This window comes from Plasmodium knowlesi (assembly GCF_000006355.2).
Source record: "Plasmodium knowlesi strain H genome assembly, chromosome: 14".
Classification (NCBI taxonomy): Eukaryota; Apicomplexa; class Aconoidasida; order Haemosporida; family Plasmodiidae; genus Plasmodium; species Plasmodium knowlesi.
In genome coordinates, this window is record NC_011915.2 from 820,003 (window position 1) to 841,089 (window position 21,087).

Consider the following 21,087-nt stretch of genomic DNA (forward strand, 5'->3'; position numbering starts at 1 on the left):
GCGTAAAGTTCGCAGAACAAATAGCAACCCGGAAGGTACAGTAAACCGACGGTTGAAACAAAAAAAAAAAGGAGCATACATCGTGTGAGGTGTGCATATGACAGTAACTGCAACGTGGCCACTATGCATATCTGCGCAATGCTCGGTAAATACAAAAAAAAAAAAAGAAAAAAAAATACACTTATCGATGTGTACGCAACGATAGTTAAAAATCCATCGGGATGTTCTGCCACGCCTGGAAAGATTTTTCATTAAACGTGCATTTCTTGGTATACTTAGCAACTTTCAAAATGCCAATGTACGCATATTTGCAATTAGCAATATTACTAACATTTTCTGGAAATAAGATATAATCATCGGGGGTCACTTCATTATACTTCACTTTGTATTTCTGCTTGTTTATTTCGACAATTGTGTATAATGTCGTTTTTTCTTTTAACATATCGACCACATGCTGCATAACGACTTTTGGATCCAAGTCGACATCCTCCAAAACGAGTTTTATAATTTTTTTATTATTGTCAATATTTTTAATTGTCTTTAAGTTCTCCAATTTTTCTCTATAAGTCAGATTAAATCCTCTCAGAGAAACCATATTTTCTTTTTCTTCATCATGGTCCCCACATTGCGTCATATCTTTTGCTCCATCATTTGTTTTTTCTGCCTTCTCCAAAAAGCCTGTCTTCATTTTGAGGGGTATTTGCAGATTGAATTTTTTCGTATGAAGGTAAAATGGGGTCTTCACCCGATGTCTCTTTCGCTGTTAATTTGCATGCCAAGGAAAGGCAAATATTCTTTTTGGCTTACTTTTGTATGTATCAAATTGGGGATGGGGGGGGATAAAAAAATGACACTTTCGTGAACCCCCTTTGGGTGTTGTAACAATGTTTAGGGAGAAGTTGGCCAGTCTTTTTCATTTAAAATGGTATTCTCATCCTAAATGAAGTTTCATTTCCTTCCCTTTTTTTTTTTTTTTTTTTTTTTTTTCCATTCATAAGAAACTACATAAAAAATTGGATTATCAAGGACTCCTCTTTTTCACCACAAGCGTATAATATATATGGCTTAATGTAAACATCGCCTACACGACCGAAAAAAAAAGAAGGCATAAGGAGAAATACAAAAAAAGAAGCTTAAATCTGCATGTTCTCGTTGCCTCCAATTAAAGGTGATCACATGCTTCAATTACGTTGTAGCTTTATGAATATATTATTTTATTTTTATTTTTTTATGTTTTTTTTTTCATTCATCTGTATGAGAAATGCCTATTTTTTTCTCCCCTCTTTTGCTTTAATTCATGGGAATTTTTTTTCTTCTTTTTTTCTCACGCTACATTCTGCGGGAATCTATACATAAGAACCGTGTATAGGTTGCGCTGCAAAAATGAAGAATATACTTACTTTGGGATTGCCAAAAATATATTGCCTGGTTATATGCCCCCTCTTTGCTTCAAATAAAATATACGTTTAAAAAAAATAGTGCGCGTCACGGGAAAAGTACGCATATGTCGTTAAAAGGATGGAAGGAGAAAATTAATCACCCTCGCAGCTGCGATAAATGAAGCGGGGGCAGGCTTACCCATATGCAAATAATATATAGTACATTTTTTATACCCATATGGTTTTATATACTCTTTTTTTTTTTTTTTTTTTTTTTTTTTTTACGTATATCATATATGTCAGTGCATGTTATCAATTATGCGCGTCGTTGATGTAAATAATAAAGTGCGTTCTTTTGCTCGTTATTATAGTTTGATATGCACTACCCCCTCATGGGTGGTTGGTGGCGTTGGCGATACTTTCATTTTTCCATTTTTATGTTGTTTTGGTAGTTCTGACCGTTTTGCGTTAGCTTATAAAAAATATCTTCTGAAAAAGAGCTTAAAGTGCATTAAACCCATGCGGGGAATAGAGGGTCCACTATACTCCTACTAACGGAAAAAGGATACCACCTTTTTGGTAGGTCAGAAAAGGTCGCCCTTGGTGTAAAGCGAGGCGAGAAAAATGGCCGAAGCAGGAGGGGGAAAAGTGTTATTTTACATATAAATGCGTTGTGCCAATACGACGGCGCAATGGAAACGTATTATACATATAAATATATTACGTACATATAATAAGCATAGAATAAATTGCGCATCCCTCTAGGGTAATGAAAAATAAAAAAATGTAATCACACAAATTGCAATACGACAAACCGCTTGCGGAGTTATTTTATTATTATTTTATTTATTTTTTTTTTTTACCACTTTTTAAGAATCAATATAAAGTAAAAAATTTACGCGACAATTTTATCACCACGAATTGAACTGTTTCCATCCTGAGTACAGTGAAATTTACGCAAAAGTTTAAACGCAAAAAATTAAACGCAAAAGGAAGAAAACAAAAAAAGAAAGCCTTTGTGAAAAGAGCTTATTTTATTGAAGCTGCATTTAACCCCTACGGATTTATTAGAAAACTTCTTGCTTTAAACCTTTCCCCTCGCAATCATGGTACGTATTTCCATACTTTATACAATATTCCCCATCGACTACTAGCATTTCCGTTTTTTCGCTGCAACGGAAATGTATGTACGAATTGCTGAGCGCATTTGCATGAAAAAACATTTTTGTGTCGCACTGGGCGTAAAAAATTTTGAGCAAACCGCCTTGTTTAGCGAAAACATACGTATGAATGAGATGCGATGATGCATGGCCCCTTGTTCGACATGAATAGAGGGCACCCCACGTATATTCTACCGAGCATTTGCATACGGTGGAGTAACGAAACATATCTTGTGCTTCGCTTTTTTTTTGTCGTTCAAACCGACCGAAGGGGCTCAAGGGAAACACAGCACCCTCCAGTTTTGTGTTGCCCTATTAAGCACGATCAAGTGAATATGAACCTCTGAGAGGTTTAGAGAATACTTACCTATTGTTCCCTTGCGCATTCATGATTATCATCTCCCACACGCACATTCCTCCCTTTACAGGAAGACGCAAACAAACCCAAAAAGAGAACATTCCGAACGTTCCACTACAGAGGTGTGGAGCTCGATAAGCTACTGGACTTGAGTCAGGAAGAACTGGTTAAACTTTTCCGCGCAAGGCAGAGAAGAAAGTTCAAAAGAGGAATAAGTAAGAAAGAAAAATCTCTTTTGAAAAAACTCAGAAAAGCAAAAAAAGAATGTGAGGTTGGAGAAAAACCAAGAGCTATCCCAACGCACTTAAGGAACATGACCATTATTCCCGAAATGGTTGGTTCAATTGTCGCTGTGCATAATGGCAAACAGTACAACAATGTAGAAATAAAGCCGGAAATGATTGGCTACTATTTGGGAGAATTTTCCATTACGTACAAGCACACTAGACATGGAAAGCCCGGTATTGGTGCCACGCACTCGTCCCGTTTCATCCCATTGAAATAAGCACCATGGCCCAAGGGGGAGAACAACACGTATATGTATGCTGCGCTCATATGTATATATCTACGTACATGCATACATGTATGCATATATATGTGTGCTCGCACATGCCTGCGCTGGAGACATTCCACGCCGCTACAAATGAAGGGTTTGAAGTAAAAAGCGACAAATACGTGAACCGTATCGGTTAACGAAAGTCTGAACGAAGAAGGGAAAACCAAGTGAGAACAAACTTGCAAACGTGCTTTCGTGAAAAATCTTACTTCTCTTTCATGTACTATATATATTTTTTTTTTTTTTTTTTTCATTAACAAATTGGTAGAAGATCCCTAACTTGCATTTTAAAAGCAAATATGTATCGTAAGCAGTATTTTAAAAAAATATATATATATACTTTTTCTCCACTCAAGCACAACACAGTGCAAGGTTTAAGGTGAGAAAAATATCATAGGAGTGTTCACTTATTTTCGATATTACAATTCGTAAAAAAAAAAAAAAAAAAAAATACCACAAAGTATGTACCAAAAAAAAATGCACACAAAAAATGGGGCACTATTTTTGTGTCCGGTGTGTCCATTACGGGTACCCCCATTGGGGGAGATAGACTTTTACAGGGAGTGGCAACTCTAATGTACGGTGGGATTTTTCCCAATTTGCCGCATAACCACAAATGATAAATTTTACAGAAAATTTTTCTAAAAGGTAACAAAAAAAAAATATATATATATAATAAATAACAAATAAATGTGAAACCTAAACGCAAGTGCGATCTTGATCGTTATATCCCTGCGCGGATTCACAGGAAGACCGTCGAGAACCTTTTCCGCTTCACAGAAGGCACTATATCCGCTTCTTTCCTCTTTTTGAAGCTCAAAAAATTCTTTAGAAAGCCAAAAAGAGAATTCTCCATCTGCATATTCAACTTACTAGGGTTTGTATAAAAAGTTTGCGGCTTCGCGAATGAGTCATTGCCAAAGCTGTAATGATACACATTCGAGTATTGCTTCAAATTCTCACACAAATGGTTGTTCAGCAAAATTATTTCGTAAAATATGTGGTTAGCCATGTACATCTCCTTCTTATTCAGGGTGTTCATATTTATTTGGTACTTGTTTGGCAGGCACTCCTGGAGGCTGAACAGGTTTTTGGTTGTATTCAGTTGCAGCGCCGCATCGGTCGCTTGCAATGGGTTGATGTCCTTCTCTGTTACTTGCAGTTTCGCGCACAGAGGATTATCTACCGTGTTAGGCGCATCGATTTGATGATCACCCTCGTCATTCCCATGCGCATTATCATCTGCACTACCATCTTCACCGCGCAACATTTTATAATTGCCCTTCAACATTTCGACGATTTTTTTTTTTTCAAAATTTTTCCCCAAATTTTCATAGCAGAATAAATCCTCCTTAATTTCTAGGTTCATAAAAACTGTTGCAGAAAGAGACATGGCGTCTTTTAATTCGCTTTGGAAATAACTCATCGAGTCATACACCACGCTGAGTATGTTTATCGACACGTTGTAGGAGGTCAGACAAGCTACTCTCAATAGCTTCTTCAAAAAGGATATGACGTAGTGCAATGGGATCATTTGATTTTTTATAGATGCGTGAATTATTTTTAAGAATCTCGTGTCGGCGTAATAGAAGCTCGCTGGCGTTATCAACTCGAACAGCCTCTTGTAGTAATCTGTGTACATATTATCGTTCAACTTGTTCTCCCCTTCGGCTGTTCCCTTTTGTTGGGAGGAAATTCCATATTCGCTTAGATCTTCATTTTTTCCTTCGCCCTCCTCTTGGCTTTGTTCCTCGTTCAGCTCACCACCATTTCGATCACTATCATCCTCCTCTTCGGCTTTACCCATTTCTCCCCCCCCTTGTACCAAATCTCCAACGTTTAACTCCGTCAAGATGTGAAACATGCCAGGCAGTGCAGCCAATGATGTGTACAACCCCCGAGATTTGTAAAAGGAGTAGTTGAAAAAGTCGATAAGGTAGAAAGGATTATTTGTATATGGAAATACAAACAGTGGAATAGAGTGCAACAACTGGAGAACCATAGAATGTCTGTGGTTAAAGGAGGTTATAAAATAGAACCAACAACTAGCATACAATCTTGCATAAATTCTTTTATCTACATTTTCACTTATAAATAAATTTTTCTTTCTGTTTTTCAATTTGAGTTGTATTTTTTTCTTCCTCTTTGGACTAATAATGTAATCTTCCACTTCATCGACGTCAAATTCTTCGTCGCTAAACCTTGAACGGTGCATTAGGTTTGCGTTGCGTAAAAAATTGGCACCCTCTTCTGTGTCGCTTCCACCCGTACTGCTCTCCCCATTGGGGGAAGATGCACCGTCGAATTCTTCGTCAGACGAATGCACAATACTGTCATCCGTATCGTAGTTGTGAAACGTTTTCTTCATTTCTGCCTTATCGTATGACATTTTCTCTTCCTTCTTTCGGGAGATACGTCTCTTCTTCCTTTTCCCCAGTCCTCCAAACTCCTCGTCATTCAGGTCGAAGAACAATTCGTCAATTCTGCTTCTCTTCAGATAATCCTTCCTCCTAATATGGGCATCCTTAATTTTCTTTTCCGGTTTTATGGAGTTAATTAAAATGCTAAATATAAGGAGATTTGTATTGGGGTTATCTCTCAACATGTCTTTATCTCCTCTTCCCAATTGCTCCTTCAGGGTGGATCCTCCATTGCCTCCTCTCTCTGCTGATAAATCATCTTCGCTTGCCGCACCATCGTCTCCGTAGAACTTGTCATCCCGCAGACCTTTCCTCAAAATGCAAAAGGCTTTCAAGATAGACAGAAAATAATAGTTTAAATCGTAATAAAAACACAAGTATATTTTGCAAATATATTTTATCGTGCTAATACTAATTTGATCGATTTTCAATAGATGGAAAACTATTTTTCTAAAAAGTTTAATGGGAAAGGCTTTCTTCGAATTGCTCTGCATGTCGTTTTGTTTTATAAAATTCGGTCTGCCACCCCCCAATTGATGACTGCTGTTATTCGTTTCATTTTGAGGTGTGCCACTTCCATGGTTGCGAATTTCACTGTAGAGATTGATTCCCACCTGGCTAGTTCCCTTTCCCATTTCGCTAGTTACAATTTTATTATATATCTTGGCTTCAAATTGGAGACTACCAAATAACAAGGACAAACTCTTTGTTACAAGAACCTCATCACTATGGCTAAGTAACTCAAAGAGCATATTTAAAAATTTATCGTAACACTCATTTAGCCACTCCTCGTACTTCGTGTATTCCCTATTCCCATTGTCCAGTATAATCAGATCGTTTTTGAAAATCCTTCTTAAACTGGCGTTGTCCTCATCGTCACCACTGCAACGCGTCTCCTCCCTTGAGCCATACAATAATTTCCGCTTCATCCGTTCATTGTATAGCAGAAGAAATAATTTCGTCAAGTTAGTCAAAATGGCCTTCTTACTCCTGTCATTTTGTAAAGCAGTGAACAAAGCGCAAATGTCATTTGCGACAGATGCGCAGGGGTTATTCTCCGTAGCAGTTTTTCCCATTTTGCAGATTCTTTGCAACCTATAAAAGTAGGCATATTATACGGTCCTCATAATGGAAAAAAAAAAAATAAATAAATAAATAAATCTCAAAAATTATGCCCAAAAAGGAAAATTCCCAAGCGAATAAATGATTAATAAAGTGAGAAAAAAAAAAAAAAAAAAATTCATATTTCCTTTTGACATATTTTTTTTTATTCTTCAAATGCGCAATTACTGCAGTATTATCTTAATCTCCGCCCCCGTACTGGTTATTCCGTGCGGCAAAATTTTTCACGACGTCACAAGCACGATCTGCATTTTCGCCAGTACGTTGGCCCATTATACGCAGATAAATTCTGATTGCTTAAAACTGCCATCTCGGAGTTGATCTGCTAGTGCCCCAAGCATAGGAGATGGGTAAAGTACCCGCAGCAGGGGAAGAAGAAAAAAAAAAATAAAAAAAAAATATACATATATACGTTGTTCATTCTTTACATATATAGCATGACGCATTCACCATACTCCTATATCTCCCTCTGAGTAATTCCCCCCCCCCTTCCGGTGATGCAAAGTGGCTTTTTGCTTCCAAAAAGCCTCGACAGTGTAATAAATTCACGTTCCCGACATGAAAATCGGTGATGAGGTCAAAATCGGTTCGTACAGTTAACACCCCAATGGAGTGAAACTCCCAATTGGTAGACCTTTCCCCAAAATATTTCCCTTCCCTGTAATGTGCCCCAAACATTACACTGTGTTTCGCCTAAATTTGTACCAATGTGCCGTTATATGTTCACCCTCTCCTACCATTTATCAAGTGGGGGAATCAGATTAAAAACTCGTTTCAGTGATTAAAATGCGTTTAAAAAAAAAAAAAAAAAAAAAAAAAAATTATCGTATATGTCTATACAAACGTCACCACCGCAATGTCCCAGCCCCCGCATGACCCCACCCCGTAAGAGTATGGTATGAACATAATTTAAAGTAACACTTGTGAGTTTCGCAAAGGGGTGCAAATATGGTTGGATTAATGAGGGGTACGGAAACATTCGGGGTGGGCGGGAACGCTAAGGGGAATAGCCCCGATGGGGCAGTAAACGGTTAGGTAAATATAATATATTCTAAAGTATAAATCTTAAATAAAAGACGAGGTGTAAAAGGGGGGAAATAATGAAGAGAAAACTAGAGACAAATCAAACAATCCCCCTCAACGGTACGCCCCTCGAAACTCTAAGTAAAGTTAGCGAATTCTTTAATCCCCATATTAAGAAAAACGGAAGATCTAACTTTCGCACGGGGAGCAAACGCGTGGGAATGCATCCACAGTCTATAACAACATGCAAAATGTAATAAAAGCAGAGACACAAAAAGCGTTTTCTGTTCTTCAGTTAACATGAAACTCTCCCTGAGTGGTCTTCCCTAAGTGGTCCTCCCAAAGTGGCCTTCTCAAAATACGTACAACTGGAAGTTAACATGCGGCTTGCTATGCTTCTCCGTGCCTTGTGTTCCCCTCTTCACTGCGCGAGTCACACCTTGATTAAGAACTCGCTTTCGTCCCCGAGGAGCTTTGTGGCATGTCTCTTCTTCTTGTGCTGCATGCGGTCATGAGAATACCTCAAGTCATCCAAACATAATTTAGCATCGAGATGAGCTAAATAATCTCCAATGGTCCACATGAAACAGAAAGAAAAAAAAATCAATGCGTAGACAATGGAACAGAAAGCTAAGCCTATCTTTTTGTCCTGCACCACAAATTGCAGAAATTTAGAAGCTCTGTGAACTGTGACCACGTGGGGATAATTTAATATATCGATCAACAGGAATGTTATTAGCATGGTCATGATAATGTTGTTTACTATTAAGAGGATAATTGTCGATCTGATGGAGGTGACATTTTCAGTTATAATTCCATAGCAGCCAACTGAACAAACTAAAATGATGACTACTCCGTAGAGCACACAGAGTACTAATAAATTACATGCCCTTTTCTGCTCATACTCTATGAAGCCAAATACAACAACCAAGAAGGAATATATTAGTGGTATTAGGTACAGAACGAATGCTGCTACTCTGTTGGATACACATTTTGAAGAACTCATCTTCTGAAGTGGGAAATGTGAATCCGCAGGTGGGGCAATATGAGGGAAGCTACGACGAAGGTGTTATGCGCGGTGTGTGTGCTCACGCTTGGTGTACAATTGCAACAAAGCACAAACTGTACACACTGAATGGGCTTGCACGCTCTGTCGATCACTGTTCCCGAGGTGGGTCACACGAGAAGAAGCAAGACCTGTTAAAAAAACGCCCACGTATAGACATATGCACATGAACATGCTGTACACGCACTTGCGTCCAACGCCCATAAAGCGGATGCATTCATGCAACGAAAATGGCAACAGGACAGACCAGGCAAATCCCCTTAGCTTTCACGCAGAGTCAAAGAAATGTCACAGAACAAATAAACGAACGAGCAAAGGTTCATTTATCAAGTAGTCAATCTGTTAATTCGCTAAATGGGGGAAGCTACTGTGGGTAATCTTCTGTCCAAGCTTTGCCTTTTGGTTAATAAAAAGGTACCTCTTTGGTAAGTACAAATGGAAAAAAAAAAAAAAAAAAAAAAAAGACATTGATTTCGCAAAAAAAAAAAAAAAAACTCTTCACAAAATTTAAATGCACATGGAAAATTATTAGTTATACTAAACAAATGATGGGTAATGGTCATTGGACCACTTTCTACGTATTGATCACCTAAATGGTACCCACACAATACACATGTGACACTAGTTGCATGGTAAGTTGCTTCTTTTTTGTCTTTCCTTTTCACTTTAATTAATGCACGCAAAATGTAGACTGTACTGTTGTGTTGCCATGGGGAAAAATTATCGATTAGACTTAAACACATGCGTGTATATGTTACTACGGGTATGTAAAAATGTAGGAATATAAGCATGTCCTGAATACTACATTCTGCGGGAATCACTCACAGAAAAGTAAAAAAGGAAAAAATATATAATTCCTATGAACATGCGTTGGACACCATTTTTTTTTTTTTTCGCTCATCTACATACAAGTGCTCATTGTCACCCACCTTCACCACGTAGTTACGCAACAAATATCGGTGCAATGATTTTTGGAGCACGCAAGTGGCACGTTACTCATTTTTACGTTTTTTTTTTTTTTTTTTAAACTGCAACAGTTGTGGTTGTGCCTCCTCGGGACCGTTGCAATTGCCCTCCCACCCCTTATTGTTTCCTCGCTATTCGCATACCTATGTGTAAAGTTTCCTAGATCTCCTGTTCAAGTGTCTGGATGTGTTTGCTCATTCCTGGTGTCCAAGAAACACGTGCACATGTACATACTATGCATATATACGTTCGTACGTGCCCACACTTATGTGCCATTAAACTGCGCCCTCTTCAGGCACAACATTTAGTAGATCTTCATAAAACAACAATTTAAAAAAAATATATATAAAAAAAGTGTTTCCACTAGGCAGATTTGCGCAAATTTTTAATGTACACTTTGTAAAACACCAGATCTGTATACGAATCGTTTCGCCAACAGGAAAATAAAATAATAATAATAAAATATGTCAGCAATTTTTCGAGATAAAAATGTAGACACTTTCGCCAATGGAAGACTTTTTTTTTTTTTTGGTTTATTTTTGGCCATTTGGGTGGCGTATCATTTTTTGCACAATAACTTGGCGATTTTTGTAGCGTTCACTTTTTCTTTTTTTTCCTTTTAACAAAAGTGCAAAGTAACGTGCGCATAAAGTGCACCTCAATTCGTCCTGCCAGAAACATAGGGGGGCGAGTATTCACCCACGAGGAAAGCATGTCCATAGAAAACGCACGCATATACACACATATTATGCGTGTTGGTTAGGCAAATTCATTTTCCCCAGTCATCTCAGCGTATGCGGAAAATTATTAAATTTTCGCTTAGTTTCGAATAGACCCCCGTGCATATAAATACGGTTGTGCAAAAGTGCAGGGGAGAGAGAGAGAAAAAAAAAAAAAAAACATCAATTGTGAGAAGGAGAGGGCCACTACGGTGAAGGAAAGACAACGAAATGGGAATTTCAAAATAGGTTATTAAAATAGGGACGGTAAGGATGTACGAATTAAAAATATTCCCAACTAATGCTCAAGTTATGTACGGACGGAAACAGGACAGATCATATTTAATATACCCTCGTCTAGGAAGATGGGGCCCTGTCATCTGAACCATGAACCCTTCATCACCCCACTCTGTTCCACAAATACTTTTGCCCTTTTAGTTTGAAAATAAACCAAAACAGAGTGATTAACTTCTTTAATTATGTACAAAAAAGGGGGGAAATATAGCTAGAATGGTCGGAACATTTTCCAACCTCCTCGTTCAGATGTACACAGCACGTGTAGACATATATGAACGCGCATAAACTAGCATAATAGCATTGGGAAAGGTTGCAAGCGGAGACCTAAGAAAGAGTCACATGTCGTGGAGCTCCTCCTCTTTGTGTGTTTCGATAACGCAGTCGGACTTAGGGTAACAAGTACACAGAAGAATATATTTCTTCTTCAGTTGCTCTTCGTCCAGGTAGCTCTGGTCCTCATTGTCTACCTCCCCTTCGATTAACTTGGCGGCACAGGTGGAACAACTTCCTCCCCTACAGCTGTACGGCAGTTCAACGTTCTGTCTTTCGCTAGCATCTAATATGTACTCATCTTCATCGCACTGAATTTTCTTTTCTCCATCATTTGTTCGAAGAGTGATGTTATAGAACAGTTTGTTCCTGTTGACAGACTTGAAATATCTCCTTTTCCCACCATCATTGCTCAAGTTACTAGAAGTGTTCCGAGCATTAACTCCTCTGTCTCCACCTACAGGAAGGCATGATGCTTTTTTTGAGCTTACCAAATTGTTAATAAAACTGGAACAAGCTCTCCTTTGAGGGGCACATATATTTATTCCTCTACTTCCAGACATATATTTTAGGGCCGTTCTGTTGTTGCTGAATCTATATGTACTGCTCTTTTCCGTTAAAAGTATGAGCATCAGGAACAGCATAATCATCGTCATGTTCTACTCTTCACGCCTTACACAGATGTTTGATCATGGATATGTGATCATAGGTGTATATGTGCAGATGGGCCGATTGGCAGACGCGCAGGATATATGCGAGGGATGTGAATATCTTTCGCTTCGTATTCATTGACGGTGTGTACGCCTCATTTGGCATGTTTTTTTCACAAAAGGCATGACCCTCATGAATGGAAAAGTCGTTTGTGAAAATGTTGTATTTGAACTTTATGTGGCTCTGTGTGGGCATATACATATATGAATGACAATATGTACGTGTATCAATTTAGCTTATCACGCTGCGATTGCCATGTGATTTGTACCATACTCGCACTGTGCTTTCGCTTCACCTTGACTCTCTTCAATTGGTCACACTGATCAGGCCTTTATTTTGCTAGCGAATTGGTTAATATAAAGCTACGCGGGGTCCTTAAAAACTGCTCACATTGTTCACTTTTCTATGCGAAAATGTTTGAAAATATTTTATTCAAAAAGGCCAATTGACATTCTTCCCCTGCTTCTTTTTGAGGAAATGTAGAAATTTCGTTCGTACAAATTTGGGGGTGAAAGAGAGTGGGAAGGATTACCTAACTGTACCTAGTTGTATTTTATTTATTCCATTTTATCATTTTTTTTTTTTTTTTTTTTTTTTTTTTTTTTCCGCATTTCAAATTAACGCGTACCGAAAAGGCTAACTCGAGCAAGATCCCTTCTGCAGGGGAGGCGTTGAAGAACACATGATGTGGAGAGGGCATTGCGGGACCGTGTGTATGTGCACATGTGCATAGGTCCATGTAGGCTAGTGAAACCCCTCGCTCGCACGCATGTCGCGCGACAACACTTTGCACTGCGTCACCAAACAACTGTGCATTCGCTTGTGCACAAGGTTGGAAAAAGAGATTCTATGAATGGCGGGATATGCGGAAGAAAATGAAGAAACGCGCGGACGGGCAGAGGAGAATTAAAAAAAAGAAGGAAAAAAAAAAAAAAAAAAAAAAAAAGCGCACGAATAAGCGAATGGAAGGAAATTGTGGCACGCATACAGAACGAAACACTGATGAACAAACGCAGCTAAAACAACACACAACTACGAATATGCAACCCTGGGAAGGACAAGGTGTTGTATGTGTACCAATATCGTTGTTATGCCGAACGTGGACATATTCTGCATATTCTCATTTTTTCTGATCTTCCTGCCCCACCCTTACGGTGATCATATATACACCCAATATCTGACCCGTTCTGTAGAACGGACGCAGAAAAATGCTACAAATAAGGAAGGCACTGTTAACCGTACTGTTATTTATCACCATCCGAATTACTAATGTCGAAAGTTTTAAGAAGAATCTATTACACTACTTAAAAAACTATAACCATTGCGACAGTGCCGTTAGGAGGATTAGAAATAGACACACAAAGGGGACCATCCGAGGGTCACAAAATCCAATTTCCAATGTCCCAAATGGGGACAACAGGGAAGTATACACCCTTCCGATTAGTAGCGGGAACAAGTTGAACTACCCAACTCTGAAAAATAATACCTATGAGGAAGCCTTCAAAATAATCTCCGAAAAATTAGAAACACTAAAAGGAGAAAACACGGACAATGTAGAACACATGAACACATTCTCTGGGTTCTTAAAAAACTACTTTGATGAAATGAAAAGACATAAATCTTGTCCTCCAGAGATATTTTTAGAAAATTTTTTAAAGTACATAGAATCCTTTAAAAAGTATAGATATTATACCTTTCCAAATGTTCACAGATATGATGAAAGCTTACATGAATGGTCCCTACAATTCTGGTCCCAATTGATAGATAAAGAAAACTCTAAATTTAGGGGCACTGAACACATTGAAAAAATGGAAAAATGGATAGAGCAAGGACACAACATAATCATATTCAGTAATCACCATATAGAAGCTGATGCAAATATTATTAAATACTTTTTTCATATTCATAACGCTAATAACATTTCCCGAAAAATTATTTTTATTGGGGGTCATAAAATAAGGGCAGATCCTTTATCGAGGCCATTTAGTGTTTCAGCTAATTTGCTCTGCATTTATTCCAAAAAATATATTGAGAACCCTCCAGAACTTAAAGAAGAAAAAATCATGTTCAACCATAAATCTTTAAATGCTTTGAAAAACTTATTAACAGAAGGGAGAAATATCATTTGGCTAGCTCCCAGTGGGGGCCGAGATAGGAAAGACCCTCATGGGAAAATCAAAATTTCTACCTTTGATCCTAAAATTATACAAACTTTCTACATCCTTGCAAAACGAGCAAAAGTAAGAACCCATTTCATAGGACTCGCACTGAACACGTACAATATATGTCCTCCTCCCAACACGGTCGATGTTGACGAAATTGAGAAACATCGGTCTTGTGCATACTCCCCAGTGGGGCTCATTTTGGGTGAAGACATTTTTGATGTGTATCCCACCATGGACGAAAAAGAGATAACAGAAAAGTTGTATACCTATGTGAATCGGCTATATAGTGAAATATGCTAATTGGTGATTCTGGTGAACGTGGAAATGGTAGTGTTCTCCCCCATCCGGGGATCCAACGGTGAATAATTGTAATCTTTACACAAAACACGCTCATGAGTCAAACCAGAGGGGGCATTTTAGCTTTCCACTCACTTACAGGTCCCTCCCCTTTGATGTCACTCAATTATTCTCGCATATTTATGTCAAAATTGTCTTTTATTTGGACTTTCCCTTTACGTTTTTTTCTTCGATCCACAACGCGCATTTTTTATTTATCACCTTTTTTAAATACCATAACTCTGTCATGTCGTTACCGGGGGTAGGAAAAGCATACGACAAGTGGAAAGGTTTCACAGGACATTAAGTGTACGCTGCCTTCGTGCAACTGACTTGATCTCTTACCCCCCACATGTAATTTGCACTTGTGAACATGCGCAAAAGTACATGCGTCCATAACTACTTCTGTCATTATGAATGTGCAAAGTTAGAAAGTTTGATTTTTCTCGTTCTTGTCCTCCAAATGGCATATATTAAAAAACGGCAACAAAAAAAAAAAAAAAAACACGCAAAAGTATCACATACGCGCAGTTTGAATATGATATTTTTGAACATTTTTCGAAAAATTAAACACCCCCCTTTTGATAATTTTATGGGGTTATAAAATTTTGTCATAAAGTGTTTGTTTAATGATTGCCTATTTAATGGAAAATGAGCCAAATAAAAAGTTGTCTTTTTAGCTTTTTTTTTTTTTTCTGTTCTTTCATGTATAGGACTTAATTCGTTACTGATATGCAGAGGTCAGAAGTTTTTTTTTTTTTTTTTTTTTTTTTTTTTTTCCAGCTAGCCAAAAATTCCATTTGGCTCCTGCAAGTATCACATTACACTAACAGATCAGTGACTTTTATTTTAATTTTTAATGTTTTTATATATTTTTTTTTTTTTTTCAAAATTGTACAAAAATTTGGCACAAAAAGGATGAAAAAAAAAAGGTCTATTACAAATGTTTCAAAGTTTTGAAAAAAAGGGGAAACAACTTTTTTTTTTCTCTCTGTTAATGCATGCTGTGTTGTAAGCTCTCTTTTATGGCAAGACGCAAATAGAGGGCATGTTTATTCTTTGTTTAAGCATCGAATGGTGTGAAAAATTAACCCCGTTGTCATTTTGTAAAACGCACATTTGTATGTATGTGTATATATAGATACTTGTGTGCATGTGCATACTTTCACGTTCCTGTTCCACGTTACGAGTAAATGTTAAAATAAGGCGCCATTTCCTGTCTCATTGGCTCATGTACTACACCTGCGGCCTGCAAAAATAAAAGGAGAAAAGGAAACGAATTAAACGCCCCAATACAAGTAGCTGAATTATTTACGATCAACAACTCACCAACCTGTGTTGTACTGTATTCATTATATTTCGTACCACTGCGCAAAGGTGTGTGCTTTTATTCGCATGTATTATGCATGATGTGTTCATTTGTTTGAGGCTACTTCCCCTAGTACTCAGTAAAATAGCTTCTTCTTCTTTCATAGAGGCATTTTGCGAAATAACATTTAGACGGGATCACCCCTTTACTCTTTAACTGTTTTTTCTTTTTTTTTTTTTTTTTTTTTTTTTTGTCTTTCTGTTGTCACAACATAGACATTGACAGTAGATCCATTTGTATTTTCATCACGTAAGTCATCACAACTGTATGTACTGTATCTTTTCCTTTTTCTTCGTCCACGAATTTGTTAAGGAAGGGTGACAATCGCTGCTACGACGTACTAAACGCAAAAGACATAGGAGTGGCTACACTTGTGTGCACGAGCAGTGGTATATATGCTCATCTGGTCAACACTCTATACACTTAAGAAAAATGCACACGAACCAGTTAAACGGGATGAAGGCCCAGCTGGACGGAAAGGGAACCAAATTCCTCGGCGGAAAAACTAGGAAGCTTAACACCAAGGGAAGCAATCAAAATACAGGTGCGCATTTCAATGTATCAGGGGAAGGCCAAAATGACGAAATGGTTAATGTCTTCCCATTTGGAGAAGATACACCTCACAGGGAAATCGAAAAGGTTAGGGATCAAGCCAACTCATCCATACACAATGACATTTTTGTGGACATGATGCAACACCCCGAATGGAATGTAATGTACACACGCAGCAAAACAGAAAATAACTGCTACAAAAAAAATGCCTTACACAATGACGAGTCAGAAGTGCTCACGAAGAAAAAATCGCTTCCTCTTTCGTTTAATCACAAATCAAATTACGTAAACAAGGAAGAAAATGGGAAGATCAATGAGACTACTTTTATGCGTATGAACAAGGGGGAAAGTGAAAATACAGATAAAATTTTGTCCTTTAGGGACTTGAAAAAGGGGAAAAGTGGGACCGAAGGTCACGTAGGTGAGTTCACAGCGGAAGGTTGGCCAAATGGGGGAGACAAACCAAGCGGGCATAATGACACAGACAAATTCGATCAACTGAAGGAGAAGAACAATCAGAATGAACAGGTCGCACAAAGCGTTAAGAACACACAACCTTATCTCCCAGGAAAAAAAGAAGAAAGTGCAACAAATGATCGTATGACAGAAGAAAAAAATTACACACAGAAAAGGCAACTACATGGGCACAACTTAAAAAAAAAAAAAAAAAAAAGTGAAAAAATCCAGAATGAAGCAAGCAAATTCTTCAATGGAAAGGAGTTACACGCAAAAAACACAAGAGCGGAAAAAGCTGAGGAAGCAAGAAAAGAAAAAGAACAAAAAGAAAAAGAAAAAGGCCCCATAAAAAAATTAAGTGCAGCAAAAATAAATGATGAATTGAGTGTGCTGGAATTGAGAAAGGAGAAAAATCGCGAAATTAGAACAAAATTTGAAAAAATCTCCCTAAACTCGCAGGGGAAAAAAGAACATACATTTGGGAAGCTAAACAATAATCAGAAATGTTCGGATGGTTCACAAAAGGAGTCTTCTGAGGAGCAAATCATGATTCAGAAGATTTTCATACAAGAAAGTGACACAGACGACGTAGTTCAGAGGAAGGTGAATTCCATTGAGCACATTTTGGAAGAAACGGAAAAGAGGAATATGAATAATTCACTTAAAAGGGTTAGTAGCTTCAAAACAGGGAAAGGGAAAGAAATCGAAAATGGCACCACGGGCCAAAGTGTTGGAGAAAGAACCAATGTGGGGGAGCACCTGTGCATGCACTCGTTGGGGACGACTTCCTTAAGTTCATTTAGCCCCTTGGAAGAAGAAATAGGAGAAGAGAAAGACATAGGAAGTGTGAATAAGGTTGGCCTTCTCAAAGGAAACAGGAAAAACCAAAGTACTGGTTTGTTTTATGATAACATGGAGGAGGAGAAGGATGAAGAATCTACCCATATTTTGAATTCACCACTTGGAGGTGAAGTCGAAAAAGAGGTGAAAAGAAAAATTAACAAAAAGGGAAGTTATCACATCCAGTCGAGTGAACATTGCAATACCAAGAATGTAGAAAGCATAAACGAATCTGGAAGAACGTCCTCCGGCTCGTCAGATGAATTAGTGGACATCAAAATATACGACGACTCCGAAATAGAGGAGGCCAAGGAAAGTGAATTGGACAAATTTTGGCTTAACAGACAAGTATCATCTCTTCTGAATAAATCAAAACTGTATTCTGCTAAATATTCAGACGAGTTCAATTCAAGCACGGCCAAATGTAGCGGTGGAAATTACATCAACGGATGGGGGCTTCCAACAGGAGAAGAATATTCGCAAGAGGAAGGAACGAATCGGAGAATAATTTCACCAAAAATGAAAAGATACGAAAGTGACATCTTCCCAGCTGTAAAAAGTGGGGCAAATTTTTTTCAGAAGCGAAACACGACAGATAATATAGAAATGAGGGAAAGGGCCATTATCTTGGAAGAGCATGACGAAGGAGGGATGTCTAGGACGCCCAACCGAAGAGACAGGGGAGATGCTCCGTTTGGAAAATACACTCTCAGTAGAAACGACACAACGAACCGTGCGGAAAAGGAAGGAAGCATGGAGGACATGGCTAGCAGGATAGATGCCATAAAAAAGAAGTTATCCCTCATTAATAACACCGACATCGATCTCATGAACTTTGAAAATTTCGACATGTACCAAATCGATTTTGATAAATTGGGGCTAAAGGTGGACAACTTAGAAAAAGAAGAAAAATACATTTTGATGCTCTACATGTCGGAAAAAAAAGTGGAATATCTCCGTGGTGAAAAGGGAGCACACAAAATGGTCCATGTGACTTCGGAAGCATTTCCATCAAATTATAACAAAATGGTGGACGTGGGGGGAGCCATCTTGGGGGGTGATGGGAAGTCAGTGCCAATGGGGAAGTCACCTAGTGGTATTAGTAGCGGTGAAAGCGATGGAAGCGACAGCAGTGACGGCGGATTTCTCCAGTTGGGGCTCCTCGTCGAGCTGTACCGTAAATTGTCAAAGCAGCAGAGCATGACGTCGAAGGTGGAGGATAAGGAACAGCCCAGTCAGTTCAGCCAATCCAGTCAGATCGTGGAACCCAGGCAAGCCACTACCAAGAATGAGAAGATTCTTCTAAAAAAAGTGCTAGCAAATTTTGTATACCTATTTCTCCAAGATGAATGTCTGGACAAGGTAGTAAGGAACTATGAAAATATGAAGCAAGCCAGTGGGAAGGAAGAAGCGAAACGGGCAAATTCGAAATGCTTGCACTACATTTGCAGTAGCTTGTTACAGGACATTTCTAGCTGCCATTCGTGTGAAGAGAAAGACCCCATCGGGACAGACATTTCCGGGGTGTTTTACAAAATAGTAAAAGAAATAGGAAGCAAAATTCTATCGAACGATAAGCTAATGGGGAAAATAAAACAAGTACAAATTATTAATAGCATGTTAAGGGAGGAAGTTAGAACCTATTCCATCAAAGTTGCATACATGGATAAATTTCTCGACATAGAACCACACTTCATTGAAGAAGCGGAGAAAGTCGTACTTGGCGATGACATCGGATTCTTTCGGATGCACACATTAAACATGAATTATAACTACAACTATCATACCCATGGGAGGAATACAAAATTGCTCCACCAGAATAGCAACCCTGTTTGGAATTTTTTTTATGCCTATTTTAACGATATTTACAATTGGTATAGTGATAAGAATGGAAGGGATTTTTCTCCTCAGGGTGAGGTACAAAATGCAGAAATGAATAAAGACATGGCTTCTTCGAAGAGGGTCTCCAGGAATTTTATCAAAGTTAAGGATGAATCTAGCGGGGTAGAGGAAGGTCCTCTCGGAAAGGATCACAAGGAGGTGGGTGCTGATCAGGGTCCACACAATCAGAATGAATCAAATTCTACTAGGAATGAAATGGCACCCTCTTCTCCATTAGAATGGAAGAGTGATAAGGGAAGTAATCAATTTCAACCGGGGAACTCTTCCTCCCACACAGTGGAAGACAAACAGAGCGAGCAACAGAAGTATCTGAACAAAGACAGGGAAGATGCAGGAATGGAATCATTTAATATTATCGGAGAGAAGAAATATCTAGCCAATGTGAACTCTGTGGAAAGGACAATACTAAGTAATTCCACGAAGATTGGAGAATGTCCACTAGGAAGTAACACGTCAAGTGTAGATAATTTAATTTCTTCAGAATATAACAACCTAGGAAATAGCGGAAGCAATGGTGATTTGACTTCCTTCGGGGGAGACCACCTCCAAGCCGTTCAGAATGATATGCCACCCGATGGAGACTGTATTGAGGATGAATTGGGGAGCCATGTGACTCATAAAATAGGTACTGATCCCCCAGGTGGCAAACTCAGCAACAGCCATACCCCAGTGGAGCCCAAAACGGAATCAATTCCAAATAATAAAAAGAAGAAGCAGAAAGAGGACATCGAAGAGACGCACCTAGTTTCGTTTCAATACAAAGGATCAATACCAAAGGGGGAAATGAACCTATTGGGCAACATGAGTAGAGATAAGAACAAGAATATAATAGGGTGCTACCTGTCTGCACCAACCGGCGAAAATTTAATTGCTATTCAAATAAAAAATGAGAAAATTGAAAATGTACCCGGTGCGCATTTTCTAGTGGAACGGTGTAATAAGTACAACAATGAATTTAACAACTCCTTTGTTCATATATTAAATTCGAGGACAAAACGTTACCTCGCTGTAGATCTTGAGAACGGGAAATTCCTCTTTACGGGGAAATACGATGACGTTCTCTTTACAGATGAGCGTAATGTAGAACACAGGGTATGCACCTACTTCCAGCTGCAGTCCATATCTGACCTGATGAAGAGTGTGATCATCGAGGACCTAGTGCAGAGCATGGCTGACCTTGTTCTTCGATAGGAGGTTTACTGGGATGGTAGCGATTGCAATGGTTGGCGAGCTTAACGGGGTTGAGGAGGGTTATGAAGAATAGAGGCCGTTGCTATGCATTAATTGGCCCAACCACACTTGTATGTATAACTATGCATGTGCGAACGTACCCCCGTCAGTTTTTGTTTTAGCCTTTCTTCCCTCATGGGTTATAACATGTTCGTGCTTACCCTTTTTTTCATTTTCCAGCAACTCATGC

General features: G+C 38.5%; 7 protein-coding genes across 7 annotated transcripts; 3 read left to right on the plus strand and 4 right to left on the minus strand.

The window, feature by feature from the left end:
- Positions 1-205: 205 nt before the first annotated feature.
- Positions 206-688, minus strand: PKNH_1418400 (conserved Plasmodium protein, unknown function; the record flags this gene model as incomplete). Its single annotated transcript, XM_002262037.1, has 1 exon — positions 206-688. One exon carries the CDS (start codon positions 686-688, stop codon positions 206-208), a length of 483 nt encoding a protein of 160 aa, XP_002262073.1.
- A 1,797-nt stretch (positions 689-2,485) lies between these two features.
- On the plus strand, positions 2,486-3,402 carry PKNH_1418500 (40S ribosomal protein S19, putative; the record flags this gene model as incomplete). The annotated part of the gene is made up of 2 exons (XM_002262038.1): positions 2,486-2,488; positions 2,968-3,402. 2 exons carry the CDS (start codon positions 2,486-2,488, stop codon positions 3,400-3,402), a joined length of 438 nt encoding a protein of 145 aa, XP_002262074.1.
- A 793-nt stretch (positions 3,403-4,195) lies between these two features.
- Positions 4,196-6,949, minus strand: PKNH_1418600 (nucleolar complex protein 4, putative; the record flags this gene model as incomplete). Its single annotated transcript, XM_002262039.1, has 1 exon — positions 4,196-6,949. The coding sequence occupies one exon, from the start codon at positions 6,947-6,949 to the stop codon at positions 4,196-4,198; it is 2,754 nt and encodes a 917-aa protein (XP_002262075.1).
- A 1,502-nt stretch (positions 6,950-8,451) lies between these two features.
- On the minus strand, positions 8,452-9,024 carry PKNH_1418700 (conserved protein, unknown function; the record flags this gene model as incomplete). The annotated part of the gene is made up of 1 exon (XM_002262040.1): positions 8,452-9,024. One exon carries the CDS (start codon positions 9,022-9,024, stop codon positions 8,452-8,454), a length of 573 nt encoding a protein of 190 aa, XP_002262076.1.
- Positions 9,025-11,401: 2,377 nt separating this feature from the next.
- On the minus strand, positions 11,402-11,992 carry PKNH_1418800 (ferredoxin, putative; the record flags this gene model as incomplete). Its single annotated transcript, XM_002262041.1, has 1 exon — positions 11,402-11,992. The coding sequence occupies one exon, from the start codon at positions 11,990-11,992 to the stop codon at positions 11,402-11,404; it is 591 nt and encodes a 196-aa protein (XP_002262077.1).
- Positions 11,993-13,255: 1,263 nt separating this feature from the next.
- Positions 13,256-14,512, plus strand: PKNH_1418900 (glycerol-3-phosphate 1-O-acyltransferase, putative; the record flags this gene model as incomplete). Its single annotated transcript, XM_002262042.1, has 1 exon — positions 13,256-14,512. The coding sequence occupies one exon, from the start codon at positions 13,256-13,258 to the stop codon at positions 14,510-14,512; it is 1,257 nt and encodes a 418-aa protein (XP_002262078.1).
- A 1,837-nt stretch (positions 14,513-16,349) lies between these two features.
- PKNH_1419000 (conserved Plasmodium protein, unknown function) lies at positions 16,350-20,858 on the plus strand (the record flags this gene model as incomplete). The annotated part of the gene is made up of 1 exon (XM_002262043.1): positions 16,350-20,858. The coding sequence occupies one exon, from the start codon at positions 16,350-16,352 to the stop codon at positions 20,856-20,858; it is 4,509 nt and encodes a 1,502-aa protein (XP_002262079.1).
- Between the last annotated feature and the right edge of the window lie 229 nt (positions 20,859-21,087).